Source organism: Ascaphus truei, chromosome 3, assembly GCF_040206685.1.
Source record: "Ascaphus truei isolate aAscTru1 chromosome 3, aAscTru1.hap1, whole genome shotgun sequence".
Taxonomy (NCBI): Eukaryota; Metazoa; Chordata; class Amphibia; order Anura; family Ascaphidae; genus Ascaphus; species Ascaphus truei.
The window spans coordinates 419,598,345-419,617,376 of NC_134485.1; the positions used below are offsets into that span (position 1 = coordinate 419,598,345).

The 19,032-nt window shown below is 45.0% G+C and overlaps 2 protein-coding genes across 2 annotated transcripts; both read right to left on the reverse strand.

Moving 5' to 3' along the window:
* Window positions 1-1,396: 1,396 nt before the first annotated feature.
* Window positions 1,397-2,350, reverse strand: LOC142490801 (odorant receptor 131-2-like). The gene has a single exon (XM_075593224.1). The coding sequence runs from the start codon at window positions 2,321-2,323 to the stop codon at window positions 1,397-1,399; it is 927 nt and encodes a 308-aa protein (XP_075449339.1). The 5' UTR covers window positions 2,324-2,350.
* A 6,722-nt stretch (window positions 2,351-9,072) lies between these two features.
* LOC142490802 (odorant receptor 131-2-like) lies at window positions 9,073-18,493 on the reverse strand. Its single transcript, XM_075593225.1, has 2 exons — window positions 18,158-18,493; window positions 9,073-10,040 (listed from the first exon to the last, which is right to left on the reverse strand). Exon 2 carries the CDS (start codon window positions 9,997-9,999, stop codon window positions 9,073-9,075), a length of 927 nt encoding a protein of 308 aa, XP_075449340.1. The 5' UTR covers window positions 10,000-10,040; window positions 18,158-18,493.
* Window positions 18,494-19,032: the final 539 nt, after the last annotated feature.

Consider the following 19,032-nt stretch of genomic DNA (forward strand, 5'->3'; position numbering starts at 1 on the left):
GAGGGTAGATGGGGTGAGTGAAGGTGGTATTTGGCCTGTGGCGGGTAGCGGGAGGGGTTAACCCCTTCATTACCTTAGCGGTAGTAACCGCTACGGTAATGAAGGGGTTAACTCCCCCCGAAACCCTCCCGGTATGCCTAAACAACCACCACGGATCAAATACCACCTTCACCTCACCCCTGCTGCCCCCAATAAAACGGGCGCTGGTATTTAACTCCTTCATTACCTTAGCGGTTAGCTGCTAAAGTAATGAAGCTGCCTGTAAATGCATTTTTATTACAGGAGGATGGAAGCAGGGGGTCTCCGGAGGTGGTATTAATGTGGGGCATCTCTGGAGATACCCAGCTTCAATCCAAAAATAAATGTCTTCTTCAGAGTGATTATCACGGATACCATCTCACCATCCCTGTGGCGGCGAGATGGGTACCGGAGAGCTGCTTGCGAGTTGCAGCCGTGAGGTGAATCTCGGAGCTAATACAATTGCTCGATATTTCAAGAAGTGCGAGTTTGAGCATTTTTTGCGCTCCCGTGTGGGAGCGAGGCTGATAGGGAAGAAGCACTTCTCTAGCGGGTTTGGCATGTTATCAAAGCTTTCTGAATAGCTACATACTGTATGTAAACTCCTTCAAAAAGGGCCCGAAATTCTCAATGAGTTACTTACCGGAGCTACTAGAATACGACTCTGATAATTCCTTCAGTTCTTAAAGCTGATTGGCTGATTTTTTATCCAGTAATGGTCACAATTTTTGACACCTAGCCACGTAAAAAATTTCGCCAATCAGCTTTCAGAGCTGCAGAACATCATCATCTAGACACTAACTCCTCCCCTTTCTTCTGCATCTAGACACTGACTCCTCCCACTCCCTGCAGCAGCCAGATACTGTCTCCTCTGCATTGTGAGTGTGTTGTGGGGAGGTTGTGCTGTACTGTATGGTGGGGAAAAAAGGGTCTGCAGCGTGTGTTTTTTAGGGGGAGAGATAGGGTAGGCTACAGTGTGCATGTGTGTGCTCAGGGGTGTGTGTTTGCTTTAGCGGCAGTGGTAGGGGAGGCTACAGTGTGCATGTGTATGTTTGTGTGCGGAGGAGCCTGTGTGTGTGTGTGTGTTTTCTTTGTGTGGAGAGGGTTGTAGTTTGTGTGTGTTGACAGAATAAAATATATTGTATTTTAGCAGAAAAGCCAGTGCAGAGAAATGAGATCAAGAGTGAATTAGGAAATGTACTTTTGATGAATGTCGTGGTACTTTTTAAAGGATAAGCAAGAGATTTTTTTCATAGCCCTATTATGCAGGGCTTTCAAAATCTCACAGGTCTCTTCCCTATGTGTATTGAAGCATGTGTACTAAAAGACAAGCGTGTCACATACTCTTGACTTGTATACTGTAAGGTCGCTGGTGGTTCTATCCTAAAGCGATTGCAGAAGAGTGCCACTTTATTATATATTTGCGAAACACTTCGTCCCTAACACCATAAATGAGAGGACTGAGAAACCGAGGCAGACACGTGAATAGGAGAAAGTTGATTATGGGCAAAGAATCTAAATAATATTTGATATATGTGTCAATTAAATAAGAGGTGAAAGAGGTCATGCATAACAGGAGCTGGAAAGCGTGGAGCATGACTGTTTTCCCAGCCTTGAAGGCAGAAGATTTGCCTGAGCTAAACTTCCGTGCAATCAGCATAATCCTGATGTAAGTGTACACGATTATCAGGCCCACCAGGGCAAAGCTGAGGACGAGGGTGATGGATCTCATGGTGTTTTGCTCTGAGGTCTTCAATAATCCTGGCTGGCTACAGACCACATTAAGAGAGAAAAACTTTGTCCCAACTGAGGAGCTCAGGGCAATGAAATCAGCAACACAAGGGAGGAATCCCACGGCCCATATGATTGCAATGGCAGCATGAGATCTCTGTGGGGTGCAAAGCTGTGCATGTCTTAGCGGGTAGCAAATGGCTACATATCGTTCAAGAGCCATGACTGCCAGGTTATAGGGGGTGACCCTAAAGGAAGTTGTGCACAGACTCACTAAGAAATAGCATAATGGCACAGGGAGGAATACCATGTATAAGGCACCCAGGAACAGAGTGATCACGAGGACAAGATACAGTGTGTCATTAATGAGCATATGGACAAAAAGGACATAGCGAGTGTTCTCTCGAATATGAGCTGTGGTAAAGTAGACACAGAGTATAAGTGTAAGGAAGTACAAGAAGAAGCAGAAGCAGATACACAAGATTAGAAGGGCCATCCTCACAGTCTCAATGTTCTTGTTGCTATAGACAGAAACTTGGGTGATATTGCTGTACAGAGCCGTAGAGTTCGCCATTTGCTGAACGATGGCGGCTGGGTCTTCTCAAAGTTTTCAAACTTGTAACAACAACAAAAAAGAAAGATTATGATCAGCGCAGAACAATGACACTGTACTATATATTGTGTCACTTTGGATGTTGCGCTGGGCATTTCAGTTTTTGTTAGAACAATAGCACTATCCCAAAGGCATGAACGTGTTGCAACATCTGATTTTTTTTTTATTGCTCGGTCTTTTGTTTAAAAATGAAAATCCATAGTTGCAGTAAATAATTAAAATGCACGGTTGACAATAGTCCTTAATGTAAAAAAAAAAACTACTATATTTTAATTGTTTTAATAAAATGTTTCACCATGAGAATGATCTCGCGTTTTCAAGTATGTCTTGGACACAGAGTTATGATGACATGGTTACATTAAATGAACAGGGTTATACATTCAATTCAGCATTGGGCACCCCTGTCTTGTGTTGTATGCATTTGCCACGCTCAGTAGCACTCTTTTTTTAAGATAAATATTTATTCATGATGTGGTGGGTGTGGGAGTTTGAGCTAATTGGAAATGTGTGTTAATCAATTTCTGACTGGTAACAGTTGTATGGAGGTAGGTGGCACCTCCCCCCAGAGCTCACTCCTCCTCACCTTTTTAACTTGGGAGGTCTTTTAACTTTGCTGCAAGAACAGGACCTACTATGGTTCTTTCCCTTCATTCATAGGTAAAGGGAAGGGTTCAGAGTGTAGTGTAGGACCTGCATTTTTGGTTATACCTTGATGTTTGGTATGCAGGCTTACGACGCTTTGGCTAAAGGGTTTAACTAAATAACCAAGTAATGACTATTATTATTGAAGTATTTGAACTTTATACTTATTACCATATATGTTTTGTCATTTGTATGTAGCATTGGGCACCCCTGTCTTTTGTTGTATACATTTGCCACTATCAGTAGCACTCTTTTTTGACATAAATATATATTCATGATGCGGTGTGTGTGGGAGTTTGAGCTAGCTGGGAATGTGTGTGGCCATATAGATGTCTCTCACTAAAAAACAAATGACGCATGAAATTCATCAGATTGCCAAATGAATGTACCACCTATATAAAAGTAAAAAATGCTAGCTAATCAGGGTCTTGCACAAAGTGTGTACCTACACCCAAAGGCGCGATTCAGCGACCGCATCCAGTTATAGCCTCTTAACTAACTACTTATATAGATGCTTGTAACAGGGGACTTATCCCTGTTCACAAATGTGCCTCTAATCCAGCAGTGTGGTGGTTAACTGCTGGCAGGCAATTAACTAACACCACATGGCTGATTACAGGGGTTAGAAAAAGCCTGCCTCTGAGACAGCAAGAGAGACTCCTTAGAGACTCCTTAGTACACAACTGGGCTGAACAAGGAGACAGACGTCTTGAGCCTGCCAAAAGAGACTGCAAGCTGACAACAAGACACAGGGGATAATACTTCTATACCTGGATCCTGACATTGCCTTATCACAGACGGGTGTGGACACCAGGAGAACAAAGAAGCCTTCCCCTACAGCAACCCAGCTAACAGATAAGACTTTTCTTTTAAGACTATTATCTATGTCTATCTAAGTATATGAATGTCTCTGTGATTTGGGCTGGTGAATCGCTGGGCTAACCATGCAGTTAGAGAGCTTGATCAAAAGTGTATATATACTCCAGAGAGGAGCGGATTTTGTTTGCTGATTTACATGTTTGCTGTGTTTAAAACAACAGGCGCAATAAAGCTTTTTTTTAATTTCACCTTAAAACTGTCTCCATTGCGTTCCTCTGAACACGTATCTTACAATGCCCAATTATCAAAAGAGAGGAGACCTACTCTAAAGGAGCTGGCACAAAATGTGCACCTCTAAACCCCGAGGCGCGGTTCAGTGACCGCATCCAGTTATAGTCTCATATCTAAACTAAAGTCCTAGTAAAGCAACTACATGCAAATAGTTGGTCTGAGGTAACAGAAATAATACTCCTAATGCATGCAAATTTAAAATGATAAAAAAGTTCCTTGAACGTGCATGATTGAAACGCATAAGCCAACACCTGACTGCTGATGCAGCTCTAGATAGCAGGTAATGTTGTTAGCAGTTAACCCATGAGATGCTTGCTATGGCAGTACAACATAGCATATAAAGTGTGTTAATCACAAACACTTCAACAATAAAGACAAACAACAGCTAGTATATCAGGTAAGTATGTAATTTAGCTGTGCCTATCAATTAGTGGCTCATATCTTAATATATGACTACACATATAGTTATGCTATATGCATTGGTATATCAAGTGTTACATAGTATCAGTATAAGCTATTTATACAGGACTAGATACTAAAATGTAACATCACCACTTCAGCTACAATAGCTCTGCTCTCGGTTGTAAGTTTTATACTCATCTCATCTCATTCTATGCAGTCACAGCAGTTGTGGTGAGGCAGTGTTTGCTCGAGCACTTGACAGACATCAGCTAGTATATCAGGTACGTATGTCGTTTAGCTGTGCCTATCAATTAGTGGTTCATTTCTTAATATATGACTGCGTATTAAGTTACGCTGTATGCCTGGCCCTGCATGTGCAGGGAATAGTAAGAGGAAGAGGCTGGATCAGGTCCCACGCTACGGACCCTCCAACACAACTCCCCTCCCATGCGCCAAGTCCAAAATGGCTGCCGCCACTTCTCCCCGATCACGTGGTGCAGCGGAGCCGTTCCCCGCACCGGAGGCCGGGTAGAGGGACTCCGCAACATGTAATATAACATGATAAAACAGGGAATCTCAGAATCTCACTCACAGACTATCCGTTCTTTTTCGCTTTGAATACCAGGGGTGATTTTTCAGCTGCTCCTTGAGGTTTAGGTATCCGCGCGTCTCCAGAGACCAGTGCCGAGAAACACTGGTGTATCAGCCACTTCCTGACTTGTGTCCATGATCCGCCATGCGTACTAACGTGATTACGTCATGCACCATGTATCAAGTAATACCACTGAGGAAGCGAATAGTCATTCGTGAAACGCGTAGGGTGAACGGTACATGGTAAGCTATTGCTGGAAGGTGACTGTCTACGTCTGGGAGAGTGTGGAGGAGATCCATGCAATCAGCTGTGAGGTAGCGGATGACATCATCACGTTGGTACACGGGGCAGATCTAGGACGCGAGCCAGGAAGTGGCTGATACACCAGCGTTTCTCGGCACTGGTCTGTGGAAACACGCGGACACCTAATATTCCATGAGCAGTGGATCTCCACACCCAGATGACTGAAGGAAAATTGGTGGTGTGACGATAAGGAGTAATCTGGCCTGTAATAAAGGGGTTATACCCGGCTAGTTACCCCTAATTTGTGTGGGGAGAGACAGGGTTACTGTAAAATGTATAATGGACTATGTATGTGTATTCCAAAGCACTTTAGTCACTATTATTCAATTCCCAAGTCTAGTGAGCAGGCATTATGAGGTAAAGTGTTTTGTGATCTATGTGTAAGCAGTGTGATGTAATTTGGGAGTCAGCCCTGTAAAATGTTAAATGGATTATGTGACTGTATGTACTAACCTCTAAGATAGCAGACTTGTAATGGGATTTGCATGTGAGTTACATTTATATGGAGAGAACTCTGATTTAATCAACTGATGTTCCTGCTGATAATGTGTATTGAGACAATGGTTGGGAGCGTGGAGGTGTTGATGAATGGACAATGAGGTTTGCTCTCCCATGGAAAGGATAGCCACAGAGTCCTATACAAGGAGGGCTGCTGATCAGAGAAGCAGATCTACATGCAGAGAGACACAGGAGTGTGGCGATCGTGACTCTGATCCAGCAAGGGAGAATTGCTAGCCGGTGTGATTCTTGGATACTTCCCCCTGTCATTTACCTGTCAGTGGTGGAGAAGGAGTGGCTGGGGAGAAGGAGTGGCTCAGTGATTAAAGACTGACTCTGACTGACACTGAGATTGCTGCAGGGGAGCCTGGTTCAATTCCCGGTGTCGGCTCCTTGTGACCTTGGGCAAGTCACTTTATCTCCCTGTGCCTCAGGCACCAAAAACATAGATTGTAAGCTCTACGGGGCAGGGACATGTGCCTGCAAAATGTCACTGTAAAGCGCTGCGTACGATTAGCAGCGCTATACAAGAACATGCAAAAAAAAGTGTTATTTTCAAGTGTTATTTGTTTTACAGTGTTGTGTTTGCCCGAAAGGGAATACATCTTCAGTTTATTTGATCATTTTGTCCTGTTCAATCAGTTCCCAGTATATTCGGCGTGAATTGTCTGGTCTACCGTGACAGGCGGGAATACGGTTCAAGGAATCAAGCTTGTAGGTATGTCGATGACAACGTTTTGACAACACTAATGGGACAGGAACATATACTAGAAGAATTCATTAATTGTAGAAGCACGGGAGTTATTTATATTTTAAGCTGTCCATGTTCCAAAATCTATGTAGGAAAACATCAAAATAATTTAGGAGGATTTTGGAACCTGTGATTAATATGAAGAAAAACTTGGATAGAAACACAAGAGCAGGACACTTTAATGAAACACCTAATAACTCCATCTCAGGTCAATCATTATGTGGCGCTAAACAAATAAAGTTAGGCACTTGAGGTGGGGAATATAGACAGAACCTTATTTCAGAAAGTCTTCAAGGGGTGGCGATAGACAGCACTCTAACAAAAGCAAATATGAATAGATGCAGGGTGCACGGAACACAGGGGACCCTTATTCCCCTAAACTAATATTAACACACCAACGAAAGTAGCAAAGTCCCTCTTGGTGCAGCTTCTCCCTGAATGACTCCAGGCTCAGGCAAGAAGGGTTCTTTATCAATGGCATACTTTATTTCTCCAACCCATGGCAGAGTGCCCATCATGCAGCCGGTCTTCTCAGCCACTCATCATAGGTTGCCAACCCAAAGGAAGTCCCTGGACACCACTCCTAGTCAGGGCCCTAGAAGCTGTCCTTGCTCTTCCCTTATGCCCTGGTGGAGTAAGAGGAATAGTCTCCCACACCACTCCCAGAGGGAGGGCCACAAAACTTGCCAGAGCCCTGGCAGTTTGCTTGGACAGACTAGCCTCTCTCAAGGGGGAAGAGGCACTGCTAGAATACAGGAAATGCTATGCAATAAGTAGTTCTAATAGGCACCACCCCTGTGTCACTGTAATTGGACACAGAGCCTGATGATACTATCTTCACTAAATTACTGCACAGCACGTGTGTGGGGGAAAGCCCCATGATTAATCCTGGCAAATCTGCCCTTACCAGGGATTATTGCACAGGAGGAGAAAGAACTATAGCCCCAAAACTACACAGGGCTACATGGGGAAGATCAGGACAGGCTTCTGGGGTGGAGCCCAGTTCGTACTTACGGTGCCAGCGCCTCCATCTATTGCAGGCCCCAGGATATGGGGTGGAATCCCTACAGTAGAACGTCCCTCTCAGGAATGAGAGATTCCAATATCACACAGCGGTCTTTATCAATAAGGAACACTTTATTCACATCCAAGCAGCACACTTTACAGCATACACAGCCACAGCAGTACAGCTCAGGAGTTCTCACTCAGGATGGCCTTGGCGCTGGTATTTAACTCCTTCATTACCTTAGCGGTTAGCTGCTAAAGTAATGAAGCTGCCTGTAAATGCATTTTTATTACAGAAGGATGGAAGCAGGGGGTCTCCGGAGGTGGTATTAATGTGGGGCATCTCTGGAGATACCCAGCTTCAATCCAAAAATAAATGTCTTCTTCAGAGTCACATCACGGATTCCATCTCACCATCCCTGAGGCGGCGAGATGAGTACCGGAGAGCTGCTTGCGAGTTGCAGCCGTGAGGTGAATCTCGGAGCTAATACAATTGCTCGATATTTAAAGAAATGCGAGTTTGAGCATTTTTTGAGCTCCCGTGTGGGAGCGAGGCTGATAGGGAAGAAGCACTTCTCTAGCGGGTTTGGCATGTTATCAAAGCTTTCTGAATAGCTACATACTTTATGCAAACTCCTTCAAGAAGGGCCCCAAATTCTCAGTGAGTTACTTACCGGAGCTACTAGAATACGTCTCTGATAATTCCTTCAGTTCTTAAAGCTGATTGGCTGATTTTTCATCCAGCAATGGTCACAATTTTTGACACCTAGCCACGTTAAAATTTTCGCCAATCAGCTTTCAGAGCTGCAGAACATCATCATCCAGACACTAACTCCTCCCCTTTCTTATGCATCTAGACACTGACTCCTCCCACTCCCTGCAGCAGCCAGATACTGTCTCCTCTGCATTGTGAGTGTGTTGTGGGGAGGTTGTGCTGTACTGTATGGAGGGGAAAAAACGGTCTGCAGTGTGTGTTTTTTTAGGGGGAGAGATAGGGTAGGCTACAGTGTGCATGTGTGTTCTCAGGGGTGTGTGTATGCTTTAGCGGCAGTGGTAGGGGAGGCTACAGTGTGCATGTGTATGTTTGTGTGCGGAGGGGCCTGTGTGTGTGTGTTTTCCTTTGTGTGGAGAGGGTTGTAGTTTGTGTGTGTTGACAGAATAAAATATATTGTATTTTAGCAGAAAAGCCAGTGCAGAGAAATGAGATCAAGAGTGAATTAGGAAATGTACTTTTGATGAATGTCGTGGTACTTTTTAAAGGACACTCAAGAGATTTTTTTCATAGCCCTATTATGCAGGGCTTTCAAAATCTCACAGGTCTCTTCCCTATGTGTATTGAAGCATGTGTACTAAAAGACAAGCGTGTCACATACTCTTGACTTGTATACTGTAAGGTCGCTGGTGGTTCTATCCTAAAGCGATTGCAGAAGAGTGCCACTTTATTATATATTTGCGAAACACTTCGTCCCTAACACCATAAATGAAAGGACTGAGAAACCGAGGCAGACACGTGAATAGGAGAAAGTTGATTATGGGCAAAGAATCTAAATAATATTTGATATATGTGTCAATTAAATAAGAGGTGAAAGAGGTCATGCATAACAGGAGCTGGAAAGCGTGGAGCATGACTGTTTTCCCAGCCTTGAAGGCAGAAGATTTGCCTGAGCTAAACTTCCGTGCAATCAGCATAATCCTGATGTAAGTGTACACGATTATCAGGCCCACCAGGGCAAAGCTGAGGACGAGGGTGATGGATCTCATGGTGTTTTGCTCTGAGGTCTTCAATAATCCTGGCTGGCTACAGACCACATTAAGAGAGAAAAACTTTGTCCCAACTGAGGAGCTCAGGGCAATGAAATCAGCAACACAAGGGAGGAATCCCACGGCCCATATGATTGCAATGGCAGCATGAGATCTCTGTGGGGTGCAAAGCTGTGCATGTCTTAGCGGGTAGCAAATGGCTACATATCGTTCAAGAGCCATGACTGCCAGGTTATAGGGGGTGACCCTAAAGGAAGTTGTGCACAGACTCACTAAGAAATAGCATAATGGCACAGGGAGGAATACCATGTATAAGGCACCCAGGAACAGAGTGATCACGAGGACAAGATACAGTGTGTCATTAATGAGCATATGGACAAAAAGGACATAGCGAGTGTTCTCTCGAATATGAGCTGTGGTAAAGTAGACACAGAGTATAAGTGTAAGGAAGTACAAGAAGAAGCAGAAGCAGATACACAAGATTAGAAGGGCCATCCTCACAGTCTCAATGTTCTTGTTGCTATAGACAGAAACTTGGGTGATATTGCTGTACAGAGCCGTAGAGTTCGCCATTTGCTGAACGATGGCGGCTGGGTCTTCTCAAAGTTTTCAAACTTGTAACAACAACAAAAAAGAAAGATTATGATCAGCGCAGAACAATGACACTGTACTATATATTGTGTCACTTTGGATGTTGCGCTGGGCATTTCAGTTTTTGTTAGAACAATAGCACTATCCCAAAGGCATGAACGTGTTGCAACATCTGATTTTTTTTTTATTGCTCTGTCATCTGTTTAAAAATGAAAATCCATAGTTGCAGTAAATAATTAAAATGCACGGTTGACAATATCCCTTAATGTAAAAAAAAAACTACTATATTTTAATTGTTTTAATAAAATGTTTCACCATTGAGAATGATCTCGCGTTTTCAAGTATGTCTTGGACACAGAGTTATGATGACAATACATGGTTACATTAAATGAACAGGGTTATACATTCAATTCAGCATTGGGCACCCCTGTCTTGTGTTGTATGCATTTGCCTCGCTCAGTAGCACTCTTTTTTTAAGATAAATATTTATTCATGATGTGGTGGGTGTGGGAGTTTGAGCTAATTGAGAATGTGTGTTAATCAATTTCTGACTGGTAACAGTTGTATGGAGGTAGGTGGCACCTCCCCCCAGAGCTCACTCCTCACCTTTTTAACTTGGGAGGTCTTTTAACTTTGCTGCAAGAACAGGACCTACTATGGTTCTTTCCCTTCATACATAGGTAAAGGGAAGGGTTCAGAGTGTAGTGTAGGACCTGCATTTTTGGTTATACCTTGATGTTTGGTATGCAGGCTTACGACGCTTTGGCTAAAGGGTTTAACTAAATAACCAAGTAATGACTATTATTATTGAAGTATTTGAACTTTATACTTATTACCATATATGTTTTGTCATTTGTATGTAGCATTGGGCACCCCTGTCTTTTGTTGTATACATTTGCCACTATCAGTAGCACTCTTTTTTGACATAAATATATATTCATGATGTGGTGTGTGTGGGAGTTTGAGCTAGCTGGGAATGTGTGTGGCCATATAGATGTCTCTCACTAAAAAACAAATGACGCATGAAATTCATCAGATTGCCAAATGAATGTACCACCTATATACAGTACAAGTAAAAAATGCTAGCTAATCAGGGTCTTGCACAAAGTGTGTACCTACACCCAAAGGCGCGATTCAGCGACCGCATCCAGTTATAGCCTCTTAACTAACTACTTATATAGATGCTTGTAACAGGGGACTTATCCCTGTTCACAAATGTGCCTCTAATCCAGCAGTGTGGTGGTTAACTGCTGGCAGGCAATTAACTAACACCACATGGATGATTACAGGGGTTAGAAAAAGCCTGCCTCTGAGACAGCAAGAGAGACTCCTTAGTACACAACTGGGCTGAACAAGGAGACAGACGTCTTGAGCCTGCCAATTGAGACTGCAAGCTGACAACAAGACACAGGGGATAATACTTCTATACCTGGATCCTGACATTGCCTTATCACAGACGGGTGGGGACACCAGGAGAACAAAGAAGCCTTCCCCTACAGCAACCCAGCTAACAGATAAGACTTTTCTTTTAAGACTATTATCTATGTCTATCTAAGTATATGAATGTCTCTATGATTTGGGCTGGTGAATCGCTAGGCTAACCATGCAGTTAGAGAGCTGGATCAAAAGTGTATATATACTCCAGAGTGGAGCGGATTTTGTTTGCTGATTTACATGTTTGCTGTGTTTAAAGCAACAGGCGCAATAAAGCCTTATTTTAATTTCACCTTAAAACAGTCTCCATTGCGTTCCTCTGAACACGTATCTTACAATGCCCAATTATCAAAAGAGAGGAGACCTACTCTAAAGGAGCTGGCACAAAATGTGCACCTCTAAACCCCGAGGCGCGGTTCAGTGACCGCATCCAGTTATAGTCTCATATCTAAACTAAAGTCCTAGTAAAGCAACTACATGCAAATAGTTGGTCTGAGGTAACAGAAATAATACTCCTAATGCATGCAAATTTAAAATGGTAAAAAAGTTCCTTGAACGTGCATGATTGAAACGCATAAGCCAACACCTGACTGCTGATGCAGCTCTAGATAGCAGGTCATGTTGTTAGCAGTTAACCCATGAGATGCTTACTATGGCAGTACAACATAGCATATAAAGTGTGTTAATCACAAACACTTCAACAATAAAGACAAACAACAGCTAGTATATCAGGTAAGTATATAATTTAGCTGTGCCTATCAATTAGTGGCTCATATCTTAATATATGACTACACATATAGTTAAGCTATATGCATTGGTGTATCAAGTGTTACATAGTATCAGTATAAGCTATTTATACAGGACTAGATACTAAAATGTAACATCACCACTTCAGCTACAATAGCTCTGCTCTCGGTTGTAAGTTTTATACTCATCTCATCTCATTCTATGCAGTCACAGCAGTTGTGGTGAGGCAGTGTTTGCTCGAGCACTTGACAGACATCAGCTAGTATATCAGGTACGTATGTCGTTTAGCTGTGCCTATCAATTAGTGGTTCATTTCTTAATATATGACTGCGTATTAAGTTACGCTGTATGCCTGGCCCTGCATGTGCAGGGAATAGCAAGAGAAAGAGGCTGGATCAGGTCCCACGCTACGAACCCTCCAACACAACTCCCCTCCCATGCGCCAAGTCCAAAATGGCTGTCGCCTCTTCTCCCGGATCACGTGGTGCAGCGGAGCCGTTCCCCGCACCGGAGGCCGGGTAGAGGGACTCCGCGACATGTAATATAACATGATAAAAAAGGGAATCTCAGAATCTCTCTCACAGACTATCCATTCTTAAGGGTGATTTTTCAGCTGCTCCTTGAGGTTTAGGTATCCGCGCGTCTCCAGAGACCAGTGCCGAGAAACGCTGGTGTATCAGCCACTTCCTGACTTGTGGCCATGATCCGCCATGCGTACTAACGTGATTACGTCATGCACCATGTACCAAGTAATACCACTGAGGAAGCGAATAGTCATTCGTGAAACGCGTAGGGTGAACGGTACATGGTAAACTATTGCTGGAAGGTGACTGTCTACGTCTGGGAGAGTGTGGAGGAGATCCATGCAATCAGCTGTGAGGTAGCGGATGACATCATCACGTTGGTATACGGGGCAGATCTAGGACGCGAGCCAGGAAGTGGCTGATACACCAGCGTTTCTCGGCACTGGTCTGTGGAAACACGCGGACACCTAATATTCCATGAGCAGTGGATCTCCACACCCAGATGGCTGAAGGAAAATTGGTGGTGTGACGATAAGGAGTAATCTGGCCTGTAATAAAGGGGTTATACACGGCTAGTTACCCCTAATTTGTGTGGGGAGAGACAGGGTTACTGTAAAATGTATAATGGACTATGTATGTGTATTCCAAAGCACTTTAGTCACTATTATTCAATTCCCAAGTCTAGTGAGCAGGCATTATGAGGTACTGTCTCTGTACGTTCTACCTACCAATTAGACTGTAAGCTCCTCGGGGCAGGGACTCCTCTTCCGAAATGTTACTTTTATGTCTAAAGCACTTATTCCCATGATCTGTTATTTATATTATCTGTTATTTATTTGATTACCCCATGTATTACTACTGTGAAGCGTTATGTACATTAATGGCGCTATATAAATAAAGACATACAATACAATACAATACAAAGTGTTTTGTGATCTATGTGTAAGCAGTGTGATGTAATTTGGGAGTCAGCCCTGTAAAATGTTAAATGGATTATGTGACTGTATGTACTAACCTCTAAGATAGCAGACTTGTAATGGGATTTGCATGTGAGTTACATTTATATGGAGAAAACTCTGATTTAATCAACTGATGTTCCTGCTGATAATGTGTATTGAGACAATGGTTGGGAGCGTGGAGGTGTTGATGAATGGACAATGAGGTTTGCTCTCCCATGGAAAGGATAGCCACAGAGTCCTATACAAGGAGGGCTGCTGATCAGAGAAGCAGATCTACATGCAGAGAGACACAGGAGTGTGGCGATCGTGACTCTGATCCAGCAAGGGAGAATTGCTAGCCGGTGTGATTCTTGGATACTTCCCCCTGTCATTTACCTGTCAGTGGTGGAGAAGGAGTGGCTGGGGAGAAGGAGTGGCTCAGTGATTAAAGACTGACTCTGACTGACACTGAGATTGCTGCAGGGGAGCCTGGTTCAATTCCCGGTGTCAGCTCCTTGTGACCTTGGGCAAGTCACTTTATCTCCCTGTGCCTCAGGCACCCAAAACATAGATTGTAAGCTCTACGGGGCAGGGACTGTGCCTGCAAAATGTCTCTGTAAAGCGCTGCGTACGATTAGCAGCGCTATACAAGAACATGCAAAAAAAAAAAAAAAGTGTTATTTTCAAGTGTTATTTGTTTTACAGTGTTGTGTTTGCCCGAAAGGGAATACATCTTCAGTTTATTTGATCATTTTGTCCTGTTCAATCAGTTCCCAGTATATTCGGCGTGAATTGTCTGGTCTACCGTGACAGGCGGGAATAAGGTTCAAGGAATCAAGCTTGTAGGTATGTCGATGACAACGTTTTGACAACCCTAATGGGACAGGAACATATACTAGAAGAATTCATTAATTGTAGAAGCACGGGAGTTATTTATATTTTAAGCTGTCCATGTTCCAAAATCTATGTAGGAAAACATCAAAATAATTTAGGAGGATTTTGGAACCTGTGATTAATATGAAGAAAAACTTGGATAGAAACACAAGAGCAGGACACTTTAATGAAACACCTAATAACTCCATCTCAGGTCAATCATTATGTGGCACTAAACAAATAAAGTTAGGCACTTGAGGTGGGGAATATAGACAGAACCTTATTACAGAAAGTCTTCAAGGGGTGGCGATAGACAGCACTCTAACAAAAGCAAATATGAATAGATGCAGGGTGCACGGAACACAGGGGACCCTTATTCCCCTAAACTAATATTAACACACCAACGAAAGTAGCAAAGTCCCTCTTGGTGCAGCTTCTCCCTGAATGACTCCAGGCTCAGGCAAGAAGGGTTCTTTATCAATGGCATACTTTATTTCTCCAACCCATGGCAGAGTGCCCATCATGCAGCCGGTCTTCTCAGCCACTCATCATAGGTTGCCAACCCAAAGGAAGTCCCTGGACACCACTCCTAGTCAGGGCCCTAGAAGCTGTCCTTGCTCTTCCCTTATGCCCTGGTGGAGTAAGAGGAATAGTCTCCCACACCACTCCCAGAGGGAGAGCCACAAAACTTGCCAGAGCCCTGGCAGTTTGCTGGGACAGACTAGCCTCTCTCAAGGGGGAAGAGGCACTGCTAGAATACAGGAAATGCTATGCAATAAGTAGTTCTAATAGGCACCACCCCTGTGTCACTGTAATTGGACACAGAGCCTGATGACACTATCTTCACTAAATTACTGCACAGCACGTGTGTGGGGGAAAGCCCCATGATTAATCCTGGCAAATCTGCCCTTACCAGGGATTATTGCACAGGAGGAGAAAGAACTATATCCCCAAAACTACACAGGGCTACATGGGGAAGACCAGGACAGGCTTCTGGGGTGGAGCCCAGTTGGTACTTACGGTGCCAGCGCCTCCATCTATTGCAGGCCCCAGGATATGGGGTGGAATCCCTACAGTAGAACGTCCCTCTCAGGAATGAGAGATTCCAATATCACACAGCGGTCTTTATCAATCAGGAACACTTTATTCACATCCAAGCAGCACACTTTACAGCATACACAGCCACAGCCGTACAGCTCAGGAGTTCTCACTCAGGATGGCCTTGGCCCTGCACAGTCAAGGGCACTGAAAGCAGGCCTAGCTCCTCCCTTACTCCCTGGTGGAGTAAGGGGAATCGTCTCCCTCCACCCCCACAAGGGAGGGCCACAAACTGCCAGAGCCCTGCACAGTTGGGTATTGATGACTATCCTCTCTCAAGGGGGAAGAGGAACTGACTAAATACAGGAAATGCAGTTCATTAAGACAGATCCAGAAAGAGCCCGCCCCTGTCCCTTTATTGGACACAGGCCTGTCTGCACTGCCTTCTCTGCCTCACTGATCTGCAGTGAGGGGGGAAAACCCATGATTACTCCTGGCAAACCTGCCCATATGCAGGGATTACTGCCAGGAGGAGGATAGAATAATAGCCTAAACCTACCAGTGCTACAGAAAGATAATTTTTATATTTATGTAGCCACCTTTCCCCGTGACTAAGGGACTACGCGTGCTGAGGATTACCTGCGTGGCTCACAGTCAGCCTAAGCCTCCGCTGCTGGGAGCCTGGTTTTGTCTCGTCTCTCCGTTTACAGCGCCTCCACCTGGGAGGGATCCTAGTGCAGCAGGAAAAACCCCCAAAGGAACCAATACAGTCAGGAAATGAGTATATACTCACTGGTATAACGAACTTATCTTTACTGACATATACAGTATATATAACTCAATACGTAATCACATACAGTATAAGGGCCCCAACAATATAATACCCACACTGTATATACTCCCACACAGTGTCCACACCCCGGTGCGGTCTTACCCCAAACTACCGAGGTGCCTGGACACTTAGCCACCTAGTGTCCACAGATAAGGCCCACCCAATGAGTGTGTGGAGTAGCGATATCCCCTGTGTGTGGCTATTGGTGCATGTTGGGTACCATCCTGGTCTCAGGCCAGACCCGGCCTACTTAGATGGTGATCCGTTGGACCACACTGTGATCCCACGACGCGGTTTACCGGATCCTCTTCTTCTGCCAGGCGTCCGTCTCTGGAGGGATCTCCCGCTGGAGTGTGTCCCTGTAGATGTCAATTAGGGGGCCTGTGGTTTGGTCCCAGACCGCAGGCCGCAGCTCACCGTGTGGCGTCTGTCACCGGTGCAGTACTCTAGTACTAGTGTGCTAAGGGGAGCATCCCTATCTGGGGGCTTTCCCTACAGCACCACAAGCTATAGGTGATCGGGGTCTAGCTGGGACCTAAGGGGGATATCTGGCCTAGTCTAGCGGAGCACCTCTCCCTAGACCTTCTCTCACCCATTGCTGTCCCGCTTCCGACTGAAGCGCGCGTCCTGAGTGCGCCAAATGTATCCTTCTGCCTGCGGAGGATACCAATGCCATATTGGCTGTGGGGCCCCACTTGGTATACAGCCCCTGGGGCTGCTGGGACATGTAGTCCCGTGTGGACCCCTTTAATAGTCACCGCAACTAACGGTGCACTGCCCATCTGCGAGGCGTCCGTTGCGCATGCGCGAGTATTATCAAGATGACGGCGCCCTGCAGCCCTCCCTCACCTGCCACGGAGGTGAGCGGGGAGCTGGCCTACATTTATATTAATTTTTTTTTACATAAATTTAGATAAATGTGATGATATGATTGGTACCAGTTTGTCTATATATGTTTCTGGTATGTTATGTACATTTTGATTATGCTATAATTTATAGATTAAATGACGGACTGTATAATTGATGTAGAGTTTATGAGTAGGGGATGACTTGTAAATTAATTGCCACTTTCTTCTTTTTCTCTTCCTTTAATAATGTTGCACTCTCTTATGATTTAGGACAAGGGTCGGCAACCTGCGGCTCCTGAGCCTCCGTCCCGGTTGCCGCTCCCCAGCTGCTGCCTCTCTCCCTCGGTGTGCTGCCAGTGGCTGCAGGGGGTGTAAGGGGGGGGGGCATGGGGACGGTGACCCGGCTGGCGCTGGTCAAGCCTGTTGTTGCCGCCGGGCATCTCCCCAGCTGCTGACCTGCCTCCTGCACTGTCCCACACCGGGCCTCTCTGATGCCTGTGTGCACCGGAAGTGAGCGGCCCGGTGTGGGACAGTGCAGGGGGCATGCCGGCAGCTTGGGAGATGCCGGGCAGCAACAAGAGGCCCAACCAGCACCGGCCAGGCCCCCACGCAGCCACCGGCAGCACAGTGAGGCTTAGAATATAGGACGTAAATACAGATACTACCGCTCACCTATATAAGTGCTAACGATTGATAGGTTCGTAGGGTGTATACTGGAGTGAGAAATGTTACGAAAGGGGAGGGTTGAAGATGCAACCAAAAGAACCTATGTGCACTCACTACTGACCGATTGAGGGCTGGGAAGATTCAATATATAGGTAAGAAAGTGGCACTTATGTAGCACCTTTACCCCCACCCTATGTGAGATTTAGGCCGCTACCTGTGTATTCTTGGTGCAGTGCATACCTGTTGGTAATCCAGGAGGGTCCGAGTTGCTCTGCGGTGGTGTGGGGAGAATCAAGACAGGCTTTCAGGGTGCTTCTTTCTCACATGGCAGCGCCTCCAGCAAGCGTGGATCCTGGAGGCCCAGGTTGGTCCATGCTGACACTCTTGTATGGCTCAGACAGCCATACTCCAGATTCTTTATTGTCATCACAGCCAGAAGTTACAGTTCTTCCTAATCCCTTGAAGGTCACTTTAAAGCTTGAGGCCCATCTAGGCTCCCTCCTGATCCCCTCCTGATCTCCTCCTGTATCCCCTATTGGGATACGGGGCAGCTGTTGCCCACTCCACAGGGGGGGGGGGGGGAAGAAAGACTCCAGCTTCTGGGAGAGTGCCAGTATATACCCTGGGGATGGGCTTGTAACCCGGCCCTAGAACAGGGCAGGTCTGATACTGACAGGCATCACAATAACTGCAAGTGACCCAGCTAGTATCCTCCCTCAGGCTAGACCCGCTCCTGGCCACAGTAACACTGCATCCAAGCAAAAATAGCATGCTAGGCCCTCATGAGAGAATTAACCCCTCACATTGCCTGTACTTACCAGGATTTACACAGTGAGGGCCCAACAGATTAGCGGCCGGAGGCTATGCTACACTTATAATAACATACCCGCTGTTCTGAAGCACCGCTGATACCGAACACATAAAATATTCAGTAAACGGAAATCAGCTGAAGTGCTTCAGCTAAAATACTAAGTTGTGCGAATGTACTATTTGTTGATCTGGTTATAAGTTGGTGAAGGTTAGAATGTGTAACACTGGATCTTTTCATAATGCTTGTAGTGATTTTACTACTATCCTATACTCATTAATAGAATCAGCTGGTACTGTATGCGGAT